This window comes from Thunnus albacares, chromosome 18 (assembly GCF_914725855.1).
Source record: "Thunnus albacares chromosome 18, fThuAlb1.1, whole genome shotgun sequence".
Lineage (NCBI taxonomy): Eukaryota > Metazoa > Chordata > Actinopteri > Scombriformes > Scombridae > Thunnus > Thunnus albacares.
The window spans coordinates 14140114-14153749 of record NC_058123.1 but is presented as its reverse complement, the minus strand read 5'-3'; the positions used below and the strand labels follow the sequence as shown (position 1 = coordinate 14153749).

Sequence of the window (13636 nt, the reverse complement as noted above, 5' to 3'; positions counted from 1 at the left end):
TCACATTCATGAGAATCTGTTTTAGCTGCTGAAGTGGTTATAATACAGCATTTATGTTGGAAGAAGCATTGAGGCAATGTGACAAGGACATTCTCTCATTCCCTCTCTGCTTTACACATTCTCTTCACTTGCCAAACTCTTTATTCATGATGAAATTAAAGAATGTGGAGGTCTCTCCTGGTCTCTCCTCTGTTTTCCTATTACACCATGTCCCACCACTTCAGGCAAACAAGTATGCACTCTATCAATGATACATGAAGCTCTGGACGGATAGGAAGTGTCAGCGAGTGTGCGTCTTTAGAGCAGCATACGCATCTCACTACTGGGGCGCACTGCATCTTAAGCAACAACACAAAATAACAAACAGAAAATAAGCTGATTGCTCCAGTTCAGTCTAGGACTCATCAGAAAACTGAATTATTTTTTTTTGCCCCATTTTTCCAATTTTGTCTGTGAAGATTTATGAGAGCAACACACACTCATCTTTTTATGGGCGTCAACTCATCAGGATATGCCACTGTCCTATTTTCCAGAGTTACATATCAACTTTCCTTGAGGATGTTTTCCCCTAGTACAGAGTTTCACTGGGAGGTTGAAGATGTAGATTTATGATTAGATATATTCTGCTTTCCCTGGTTGTATATTAAACAGAGTATATAAACCCTTAAAGAAATGGCTTGAAACCAACAACTCTTCTTATTCAGAGTAGAATGATAAAGATATAAAAGAGGCGAAATGACCAGGGACTGCAGTCTTCAAGTTAATGTTTATCGCCCCAAATGGTACAGAGGAAATAACAATAGATGAAGAATGACAAAGGCTGAAACAAGGTGTTTGACAGTTGCTGAGAATGGGGTCTGATTGGGCAGAGTGAATTTGTCCTACTAGAAGAGGGGGGCTTGTCAGGAGGACATTCATAATAGTTGACATGGACGGGTACAGTGGTAGGTTTTCAAGCTTAGAGAGTGGGTGAGAGTGAGAGGGGAGAAAGAAGGAGGAAGTGAGTGACACAGAAAGTTAACAAGTAGCTGCAAGAATGAGGGTGTGTGTTTTTTTGACAGTATATTCTCACTGGGTATCCAATGAGGATAAGAGTGAGCTGTGAGAGAGGCTGCCACACACCTGACATCCTGTCTTAAGTGAGGAGTCATAAACACTATAAATATATACAGTGTACATATAAGACATTTCATTTTTCATTCTTTCTCCTCTACTTTTCTTTTCCTTGAATATTTAAATAACTTCTTTGCCCCAGATCACCTCTCAGTTTAAACATAGTCTGAAAACAAGATGATAAATGTAAGGCTATCTAAATATAAAGTAAAATATGGGCAACATCTGTTCTGCCACATGTTCACATGATTAACATGTCTCTGGCTTTCTTTGGTTCTGTGCAGCAGATACACACTTTCCCCTTCATTGTCTCTAATTAGACACGGACGAATTCCATTTGTCTTTGCTTTGCTCCTCTCTTTTCTTCACACTCACGTGCATGCACATGCACACATGTGGGCACCCAAACAGTACACTGAGTGCTATTTTTGGGATGCGTTTTTCAAAGTGTGACATCCAGACTTGGAACTGGTTCCAACGGAGCAGATACGGGGGGAACCAAGCTCGAACATTTAAAGCAGTATTGTGTCTCTTGTTTCTGAAAGGATTTAATGACAGCATAGTCTACAGTTTAGAGATCATCTCTTAAATGCAGATAAACATGCTATGTTCCCTGCTGAATTGGTAGAAAATAGCTGGCGCCATTTTGGTGGTGGCAACTTTTTTGCTTATTTTATTTTAATCCAAAGCCACTGCCTGATTGCAGAGTTTTTGATTTGTAACTGTGTAACTGTGCTCTATTCCAGTCGCTTTTTTTTTGTGTGTGTGTGTCATGACAGTTTTGGTTGTTTTTGTTGTGTGTTGCCATGTTGTCAGTAAGTAGAAGGATGGCCAGGACAGCTTTCCACTTGATTCTACAGCATCTTTTCTTTTTCTTCTTTTATTGTTTTTGAGTGAATGAGGATAGTGTGAATAGAGTGAACAGCATCAGATTGCTTGGAAATTATTGATGACATTCTGATGATTTGAGAGCATAACTGTGGTCGAGATTCTGAAAAGTTGCAAAAGATTTATCCCAATTTCATCTCACGTTTCCCAAAATCATTTGCCCCATTTTTCTCCTCTCCCATCCTCTCCTCTCTTACTTTCGATTTTTACCTTTACTAATTTTATTGCATCTGCCAAGTGCAAATATGCAATCTTTCCCCTTCACTCTATTTCTGTCTATCTTTATCACTGTCCTTCCCTCTGCTATCTACCTCTCCCTGTCTACAACACACACACAGCTGAGCGGTGTTATTCATTGTGGCCTGTAGTGTAGGATTAATTCCCTTGTCTCTTTTTAAACATTAATGATTTCCCTTTGATGGAGTGCTGTTTGGCTTTATTTTAGCTCACCTTTAACTATTCATAACTGTTATATAATGGCAATTATGCATCAGCACAGGAACTAGTATAGATAAGACCCTACGGACTCAGCCCCTAAGACGGTACAGCAGAGCATGAAATCCACTCGTTTTCAATTCTAATTACAGACATTCTTTCCTCTGAAAAATGACGTTTGCTCCACTGAGCATGCAATGGAGCTGGGATAATAGTTTAATTTGCAAATAAAAGGTTTTTTTTCAATGATACAGGGATATTATTGATTAGGAGTGTGTGAGTGTTAAATAACAGTAGTGAGACCGAAACTTTCAAACATCCTGCCACTAATTAACAGCAGGATGCACAAAAAGTGGCACAACGTAATCTCACTGAAATCTAGTTTGCCATAAGTTGATATTCTACTTTTTAAATGTCAATCATTACTTCATGCATCCGAATACCTTTAGCTGGAGACGGCGAGGGAGACGGCGGCCCGCGCAGTGTAAATTGACAATCTTTAAAACAGTTACAGTATTTGAAAAGCCCGTTATATATTAGCACATGATATGATTACATGAGGTCTGATGAATAGCTTACATGGCGAACACTCAGGTCTGATGCAGACACATGGTCAACTGTGTGTGTGTGTGTGTGTATGTGTGCGTGTGTGTGTGTCTTATTAGGTGTGAAAGACATGGCCCTTAACATCCTGCCCTTTGATAGGTTTTGATTCAGTGCTTTGATTTGCGACAGAGCAACTTCTAAAAATAGCATGTAGAGGAAGAGAGAAAGAGAGATAGAAAGAGAGAGAGAGAGAGAGAGAGAGAGAAGGACACAGACTGCTTTGGTCTCCAGAGACTTAGTTGCATTTGATCATTTCCCCCTACATTTTTAATACATCACTTTTTTTTTTTTTTTACAATTCCTCCTTTCACTCTCACATCTCCGTCTCTCCGTGATTCCATCTGTCTTTTTTTTTCCTTTTTTTTCTTTTTATTCATTTCCCTCTCCTTCACCAAATCCCTCTTTGCCCCACTCTCTCTCTCTCTCTCTCTCACTCTCTCCCATCTCACTTGTCTTTCGCACACACATTGGCACGCATGTTATTAACGAGCTAGGGCTAGGGGAGAAGCCGGGACTGCAGCAATAACACAGACAAGAAACAGAACAAAAGGAGGAGAAAAGAAGGACTGACACATCCAGAAAACGGACAAGGGGGGGAAAAAAAAAAAAAATCACATATGGTCACATGGGATTAGCAGCTTGTATCTATTCGCGCTTTACACGTGCTCTGTCGGTGTGTGTATGTGTGGATGAACTGTGCCATTCTTTGCCGTACTCTGGGACACACACCAATAATAACACACTTAACATACTCATACAAGCAAACAAGCAACACTACGCGTCCAGATGCCTGTGTCTAAGGTAATGTACTAATGTTATTTTTTTCCATTATTGTTATGAAGGTCAAACTGAGAGCTCTTTCAGGAGACTTCTGATGGTGTCTCTGCAGGGGAGATTAGGATTATTGTGTTTGCGTTTTTGCATTCTTGTTAAATCTGATGATGAATGTATGTGACTTTTATTGTGTTTGAAGTCACGGCTGTTTTTTCAATACTCACATTTATATAAACAGGGATTTTAAAGAATACATTTTGCATTTTGAGGTTAGTTGGTGGAAGTTTTAGTTTGTATGCTATTCTAAATAACGTTTTCAAGATTTTAATTTTGTGCAGGAAATTAGTCCGTATTGCTTCTATTATCATATGTGTACAATGATGTCATAAGAGCTTTTCCTAATCAATGCCACCTTGAAAATGTGAAAGCGGATATTGAGACGGCGGAAGTGTGACAGAAAGCTTTGATGAGGCAGGAAACCTTGCCTTGCTATCAATTAAATTGTGTGATCCTTTTATTCAAGAAACTCTGTTGATATCGACTCAATATCAGTGTGATGACAGAAAATACTCTTGAGTTAATTGAACCGTTGCTCCGGTGGATGCCAATAAGCTTATGGTGTGTCAGATATCTACTTCTGGAAGAGTATTGTTGGTGATGGATAGTCGATGACAGGAGCAACCGTGTAGTGAGACAGCAGGTGCGCGTGTGTGTCTTGTAGATTTACCTTTCACTGTCAAATGTTGCTTGTCACGCCGAGGAGATAAAAAAGAACTTTTCTCCTAACTAGCACTGAGAGGCTCTTGAGATAACAGAGTGAGACAGAGGGTTGAGAGAATAAAAACAGAATAAAGAGAGCGTGTGAATGAGTGGGAGAGAGAGAGAGAGAGAGAGAGAGAGCACCTAAGGTGGTTCAATTAGCTGTTCAGATAAACAAGGTTAATTTGTTTATCTAACAAGACACACAGATTTGAAGGTCCTTGTAAGACTTTTATGGGATATGGTGTTCACTTTTGATGCCTTTATCACATGTAGCTAGACTTTTTATCGCAGTGCATCAAGGTTGTTGTGTCATTGTTACATTGGCAGTTGTAGTTAAAATGGGGTTGGTCCTAATGGTCCAAAATGTGTCAGTAAAAACCTAAAAAACCCAAAACAGTCATGTATTCAAAGTGTCCACTTAATACTTGGTCAGATTTTTAGTCTTGTTCACTTATTCTTTGATTAGATATTTATCTGGTCTCAATCATATATGTATATTTTTGTATTTAGCCAAAGTTCCTACACAGCTGTTCACATAAGACGCTATTAAACGCTGATGCATTAAGAAGCTTGGCTTATTTTGCTAAATGCGAATGTTGTGTGTTTAACTCAACAAGTGGCACAGACCAGAGAGATAAGCGTGAATGCTAGTTCAGGCACCGATGCTGCCTGTAGTCCAGCAGATTAAAACACTGTTTCATTAGTTCATGAATTACAGAATGTTTTGCTATTAGTTGTTTTCAATTTAGGAACGTCAGAAAATGTAATTGCCTGTATGGAACAACAGTCACACCTGCGCTGCTGAGGGCAGAAGCTGCCCCCAGCCTTGTTTAGATGAAAGTGGGCTAACATTTCCCAGCTCTTGCAAGGCTCATGAAGTCCTTCCTGGTCTCTGCCTCTTTGAGGCATTGTTTGAATAGAAATGGTGCATTGATGTCATCCAAGTCAAGGATATTGTGGCAAGCTATGACTCAGTGCAATTAGTGTGCAAACATATCTATATATAGCCATACAATACATATCTACAGTGACCTAGAGAACAGCAATAAAAAATAATGGGATTATCACTGCTGATCAATCTCAAGTAAGCAATATGAAATATACAAAGATTTGCAAATGTAAACATTAATCAGATTGTGGCATACCCTTACAGATAATATATAGATATGGAGTAAAGTTGCTCAGCTGTAGCGCTATACGTAAGATTTTGGCATAATCTTACAAATCACATCTTTAAGGTTTTGATCTAAAGTTAGGTTAGATTTACAGGACATGTCCGTAACCTGTTTAATGTCCAGAGAAATGTGAGTAACTGCCAGATGTTGACATTTTAAAATTTTACAATTGTGAATTTAAGAACTGAATTTAGAAATGTGGCTACAAAACCAGGAAACGTAGTGGTGACATTCTCCACATTAACAGCCATGTCCGTCACTGATGTTAGTGGCAGTTCCTGCTTTGCATATGGTTACTTTTTATTCTGCAGCTGCATTGTGTGTGTCTGATAGACATATGTGTGTTTAACTTGTACAACTTGTCCTTATGTGTGTTTACAATGGGTATGTGTCCATTGTGTGCCCTTTGCTTCCTGTGGGACCGCGCTATAGTGCCATAATGTCTTCACAAAGAAATGAAGGGGGTGTCGTGCAGGCACAAATGGACACTATATATGCACGCACATGTTGGACAATATTTGCAGACCCGCACGCACTCATATGATGGAGTACATTATTGACCAGTTAGTATGTTTGACGGACATACACACTGCACACATGCATGCATATGCTTCTCTCTGAGCTCTCGCTGCTCATTTGTCTCTTCTCATTATCTCTATCTCCTCCCTCTATCCTTCCGTCTCCCTCTCTCCTTCTCACTTGTTTGTGCAGCTTGGGAGTCTACCTTCTTAGCCTCTTGGGCATTCGCTCTCTCTCTCTTTCTCTCTTTCTCTCTCTCTCTCTCTCTCTCTCTCTCTCTTCCCCCTTCTCCTTTTCTCTCTCTCTATATCTCTGCACAGTTCAGTTGGCCTAGCCCACACTGACAGAATCACACACACCAGCCAAGCTAGCCAGCTACAAACACTCACACACCAGTTTAACAGAGGAAGTAGGCCACTTTAATGGGGATGTGTGGAGTGCCTTTATCTGCCTTTAGTGGATTGTAACTTGGAACTGCTTCCTCTTACCAGGTAGGTTTTTATATACCATCACTTTATTTCAGATCTACATCTTTTTCTGAGTAATTTAACAGAGAGGCATCATGCAAATGGGCTTTCTGCTGCTTTTTTTTATGGCTTTGGAGGAAAAATGGTTTTGAAGAATGTTCATGAGGTTAGTTTGAGTTGCTGATATTGTTTTGCTGCTGGGAGGTAGGGAGTGGTTTGACCATACAGAGACAGAAACAAGACTGAGAGATGGAAGGAAAGATAGGAAAAAGCAATAAAGGCTTATTTATCACTGGGCGTTTTTATGACAGGCTCATATGAGGAGTTGGATGTCAATGTCATGTGCTATTTTGATTCATTTAACTTTACTATTTCTGTCTGTTTGTTTATTTTCTTTTGTTTGCTTTCCATTTTCTCTCTTACTTTCTGCCTCTGCTACCCCTCCATCCACTTATCCTTCCATCCTTTTCATCCTTTTCATCCTTTTGTATTGTAACATAATTGTCCTTGTAATATCACCTCTCTCTGACTAAACTAGAGTTGTGGACTATATCAACAGATTGTTTACACCCCTTGTTTGGCGCTTTTGTCACTCATTTCTGCGCTGGCAGTGTACCAGTGACACGATTTAGCCCTCCACATTGCCAGGGAGTTGTAGGGTGAGACACAGGGAGACTGAGAGAGGGGAACGGTAGGGAGATAGCCATTAAGAGGACATACTCTAAACCATGTTAAAGCCAAGCTTAAAGTGTTAGAGACAGGAGAGAGAGAGCAAACAGAGGGACCAGAGGGGAAAAAACAACAGGAAGCACACTGGGGAAAATTGCTTTTCTCTTTTCCTCATTAGGGGAATTGTGGGATTACTCTCTTCTTAGATGGAGAGAGAGAATTAGATGCAGGGTCTGTGTGTAGTCTGTGTTGTTGCCTGTTGATACACAAATAGGGAAATGATCGATAATGTGCTGTTTGAACAAATGGTAGCTTTGAATGAAATCTACTGCACAGTTGTGTAAAGATATGGTTTAGGTGAGGCAGTTTTAGAAGTTTAAGTGAGTGATGAAGAATAAAAAGAATGAAAATAAAGAATAAGTGTTAAATAAGAATATAATAAAGAAGACTAGAATAAAAAATCTCCTTTCTTCTCTCTCGTCTCATCCGTCCCCCCTCAATCTATCTCTTGTTGTTGATCAATAGTAGACAGTGTCAATGGCCCATCCCTCTGCTGTACACACATGCAGAAATGCGTGCGCACACACACACACACACACACACAAGACAGAATGTGATTTATCAGCTGCTCTTACACTGCTAGCCCCGGCTTGAACAAATGAGATGTTTATTTGCTATAACCTGGGATAAAAAACACAATGTCACATACATCACTACCCCTTGTTTGACCCACAAAACAAAAGACAAACAAAACAAAAGATGCAAAATAAATGTCTTCTTACACACACACACACACACACACACACACACTCTCTCTCTCTCTCTCTCTCTCTCTCTGCTCTTTCTATGGAGGCCTTTTCCAGTCCTGCTCAGTGGTCACATTGTCTTCAGCTGCCTGGCGTCACGGGGCAAGTTACGTCAATGACATTTTCTCTCTGAACCCTCAGCTTCTATCAATAATGCCTTTGCATCTTTGCATCTGCCGCCCCACCACCCCACCCCACCCCACCCAACCCCTATTACCGTCTAAACGCTCTTCTCTGAGTGAAATCGAGGGCAAAAGAGGCCAGTGCATTGCGGTGCATATAATGAGACCATTCAGAGATTGATCATCTATATGGTCTGGCCCCTTAAGGAGTTATTGGTATTACGCAAAGCGATAATGGCTCTTAAACTGTCAGACCACAGACTGTTCTGGACAGTACATGTCAAAACATGCTTTAATATATATTTAGTCGGCGCAGACATGCACACGCAAACATACAGACTTCTTCCCGTCAGCCATCTTTTTCAAAGAAGCAACAAACATCTGCTATGGTCATGAGATCATAGTAGATAAGTATATCAAAATATACAGCTCTTCCAAACTAGATACATGAGAACATGTGTACGTCTTTTGCGATATGACCTGTGATTGCAGGAATGTAGAAAATGAGTTGTGTGTGTGAGTTTATGTAACAACCTATGACGTGGGCTGCAAATGATTTCACTTATGGCAAATAAACAACTTGAGCTTTGTGCGTATGGTCGAAGTTAGTGGAAAACAACATGTTTCACAAGTACTGTATAGAAAAGAAGTGTTTTATTGCTGTTAAATGAGATAACATGTAGCATCACACCCCCAGAGAGGTTTGGTCTGCAAATAACAATAAAATTGTACACAGAAACATTCATCAAGTAATACACTGATTTTTGTCTGAATGTCTTCATTTGTACTCTGCCCTTTTAGGATATAGAAGAAGTTAGTGTTTCTTCAAACCAACTACCTTGTGTTCAATGTTTTCTCATTCTTTCTTCCCCTCTCTTTGTTTTTAAAGAGAGTTTGATGTTTTTTTATCTTTGATCTGCTCCTTTTATTACCTCTCTCTGATATTTTGATATCCTCTGTGATGAAATTTGATGTCTGCTAGAGGCATAAATAATGCATCTTTAACCTTCTGAGATATTAATTTTAGGGATATAAATGCCAACGGTAGAAAGTAACAAAATACTTCAATTAAAGTACTGTACTTAAGTAAAATATTTTGGGTACTTGTACTTGAGTATTTTCATCTTCTGCTACTTTATACTTATACTTCACTGAATTTCAGAGGCAAATATTGTGCGTTTTACATACAAAACACAAGATGAGCTCCTAAAAGGCTACTTACACATTTATGCATTAATAATAATCATCAAGTAATGTAGTATATAATATAATAGAAGTCATTCTGCTGCAAACAAGCATTTTTGACGCTTTGAGTACATTTTGCTGACTATCTGACTTTCGGACTTTTCAGTTTGATTTGTACCAAAATTACATCACGTGAACCTCCCCCGGACCACGGTCCAGACCAAACAGCTGAACTTTGGTCCAACAAAAAGAGGTGGTCTCAGTCCAAACTGAACCACTGGTTCGTTTCAAGTCTGAAAACATTTTTTGATGGTTCGGACTTTCGGACCAAAGTTACGGCAGGCTATCATCAGAACTGGAAAAAGGAAAAATGAGCCGTGGTAGCACATGGGGAGAGGAGGATACCAAGTTTTTAATTGAAACATGTACAATGTTATAAAAAGTCAACTGGAAAAAACTAATAAAAATGCAGACTTTTCCCAGGTATTTTCAGAGGATATGAGAGGACGGGAGATTAATGAGATTAATGGACGGTGTGTTGACCAATTAAAAGGACAAATTTCCTTATTATGATGTAAATATTAATATATAATAACATTATTATAGTGGCAGCGAAATTAATCTCTTCATTCATTTTTCCCTATTAATTCAAACAACGATAGAAGGTTACCCGCCAAACTGACAACACGCTGACGTCAAACGCACACCCGTCTGCAAACCAATCAATGTCAAGCATAGGGAGACGCAGCCCACGTAAGGGATGAGGACAGGACGTAGGTATGTCCTGTAAAGTTCTTTAGTGCGGTCACATAATTGCAATGTGAAACCCAAAGCAGATCAAATGTTTACAAAGTAAACATTGTGTGAAAAGATTTTGAATGCATGACTTTAAAAAGAGTATTTGTATACAGTGTGGTATTACTATTATAGGATCTCAATGTTGCATGAAAAATACACATACAAATCTAAATCACAGGGGCCTGGCAATCATCAAACATAAGTGTTAGTGTTTGTTAGTGGGAAGCTGTTGAGGGATCATATCCTTGTTGCTGCTTCTGTGTGGAGGGAAGTAAGATCTACTGTAGGGAGGACTTCTGTGCGAGGTATACCCTCCTAGGCAAGCACTTTTCTCTTGGGAGAAAAGGAACTGTTGGTGACTACACTTGAATTGGAGGAGAAGCATATATCATCCCCAGACTAACATCAGAGTTACAAGGAGTATACAAGGACTGCAGTGTGTGGGAAATTGGCCATTACGCATTAGTTGAAAAGGGGGAGAAATGCAAACAAAAACACACAGTTAAAATAAAAATCTAAACCTTTTTTTTGTAAATGAACTAAACCATAAAACACTTGTACGGTTATTTGATGTGCAATCAAGGAAATGGGAATAGTCTTCTTCTTCCTCAGTCAGTGTAAATTGAAAGAATAAATAATAGAAGACAATAGAACAAGAGTGAAAGTGTATTTGTTCTTATTCCTTGTTCATCCTTCCTTTTGTGTTTCATGTTTTTTTTTTCAAATGAATTTATGTCTCTAGACTTCTTTGACCTCACATGTCTAAGGAAATGAAAGAGATAAGTGAGTGAGTAAAGACAACTATAGAATAGAGTGAAGGAGAGTTAAACAGATCAACTGGGTGGAGTTACAACATTTAGACATCCTGCCAGCCAACTTGCCGTCACACAGATCTAGCATGGAGTCAGTGGGAGGAAGGGAATGGAGACATTGGGAGTGGCAAAGAGGAAGAGAAGAGAAACCACATCCTTCTGTTTGGCAGTGTACAATATTTTTTAACAGCATCACTAATTGAGTTGAGCTGGATTTATTGAGGTTGGAGGTGGATTTGGCAAGTATAATGGTGGATACATTAAACCATTAATATTAGAGTATGATTAGAGTAGAGTGAAGGATGGAGGAGAGTTTGATAGTCTTTAATGTAATGTCTTACTTAAAAACAACCAGCACACAGGAAATTAAATAGAGAAAAGGGAAAGGGAGGAAAGGGAAGGAAAGAGATAAAGATGAAAGATGGTACCTTGAAATTGAGAGAAGGGAGGGGTTGAGGTAAACTATGACGACGGGTTCATAGGTACATCTTTAGCTTTTGGAGAATTCACAGCACAGCTGCCCCCCTTGGGATACTGTAGGTCTCTCATTGCCATGGTAACCGTGGGACAGAGTTCACATGATTGTCCCTGAGTGACTTTCCACGAGTGTCTGTTTGTGTGTTTTCCTGTATTTCTATCTTTATAGAGAGGATTTTGACCTTTAGAGATTTAGATTAAAGATACTTCTTCATTTCTTCAGAGAGATATTTTAAAAATAGGACTTTGAGGGTATTCCCTATTGTCAACTGATGTCTCCACCAGTTGCGGTTTCTTCTGTGTTTCTTTTCTACCCAGTCAACACAGTTACACCAAGCTTGTGTTGTGAATGAGTAATTTGGCAGGTGTCGATGGAAGGTGTAACTTCTTTTCAGAAGTAACAGAAGGTGTTAAACAGTAGTGGTATGATTTTTTTTAAATACTCCAGTGGGAGTTTTAGACAATTGATCGCATGAGCAACATCATTTCAATCCCTCTACGTTATCTTTGTTATGACATCAGTAGTGGCTTTATACAAACACATTTATACAAGCCCAACATGTTCATAATTTTTTTTAAAATATGAAAAACTTTCTGAACTGTATTTATATACTTGTGTGTATAAACAGAACAGAAATAAGGTCAAGGGTAGCTTCCCTCCCTGGCCCATTTTGGCTTTAAAAATACCCCCTATTCTGGGACTCCCAAGGCTGACAAGCATGCATATGTATTTGGCATCTGTGGATCTGACAGTGGAATAAGATTTATCTGCCTGCAAAAGAATTATACGGTATCTGTGTTGCAGTTTTGCCTTTTTACCATAAAGACCATGGCAATTACGCAAGAAGTGTAGGGAAGAGGTTTGCACCTAAGCGTATACATGAACTAGGCAGTGGTCTTGGATGTAGTTGGCATAATAGAGGGGCACAGGTTGGTTTTCTGTATTTTTTTTTTTTTAGCTTCAAAGCCATTAGGTGTTTTTTCCCAGAATTTTCCTTTCCTTTTGGCTTTTTTGTGATTTTTTTTTTTCTTTTTCTTTTTAGCCTTTGGAACTGTGGACCCAAGCCTAAATAGACTCTAGGGAAATGACACTAAACAGACCCAAATCCAGGAAATGTGATAAACCTCTCCATCTGCCAATGTCCTGTCTCTGCTTTGTTTTAAGGCCATTTAGAGTGCTTGTGTCAGTTATCTTATCACCAAACTCTGTTCAAAAAGAAATAGTCTCTTAACTGGTGCATTAAAAACTTGAATTTCCTGATTCACTTCGACAGTACAGGAGACAAATGTTTTTGTCATAGAACATTTTCTTTTTTCTTGGTGCATTTTTTCTTCTGTTAGAGACAGTAGAAAAGGACAGGAGTAGAGACGGGGTGGATGACATACAACAAAGGAACACTGTTTTCTGCACGATGCACATGAAGAATTGTATAAAATGACCTGAAGTGAAATTCACTGGGGCTCGCTAACTCATGTTGGAAAAATGTCAGTATGGCTGCCTCCTGGCCTTTAACACGAGTAACAGGCACGATCATTAACATGATAAAGCGTGGTTTTAGCTCACCGAGCTCATGGAGTTAGCTGACCAACAAGGCATTAAATCACATCTTCACAGTGAACTGAATCCAATCTTTTGCTGTTTGATCCTTGACCACAAAGACGAACAAAACACTGTTTGGAAATTCGTATCCATATAATTAATTTATTGTTATTGGTAGCTTGTTCTGTATATTTGGAATTAAATAAAATGTTGCCTGAGTGTTAGTGTTAAGAGATCATTATCATCATCATCGTTAGCTAGTGAGACCCCTAATGCTGTTAATGATGCATCTACATAAAAAACCAACAGTAAGATTTAGTCCTCTCCTCTCCTCTTCTTCTCCTCTCCTTCTCCTCTCCTCTCCTCTCCTGTTTTGTTTCTGTCTCTCTGCCCTCTTCAACTTACTCATCTCATTGCCATTCACTGACTCCCCTCCTCCCTTCTGCTTGTCTTATCCACTTTGTCTCCTCCATCTATTCACTCTCTTA

At 39.2% G+C, this 13636-nt stretch overlaps 1 protein-coding gene across 7 annotated transcripts in view; it reads left to right on the top strand.

The window, feature by feature from the left end:
• The window catches only part of rgs3a (regulator of G protein signaling 3a), a 159450-nt gene that overhangs the window by 104023 nt on the left and 41791 nt on the right, over positions 1-13636 (top strand). Inside the window, exon 1 of one of the 7 annotated variants that reach the window (XM_044333620.1) lies at positions 3814-3843. The exons of the other annotated variants lie outside the window; for them this stretch is intronic. Within the exon in view, the coding sequence (XP_044189555.1) occupies positions 3829-3843 (15 nt within the window). The 5' untranslated portion in view covers positions 3814-3828. Of the gene's footprint in view, positions 1-3813; positions 3844-13636 lie in introns of those variants that run through there. 7 annotated transcript variants of the gene reach the window in all.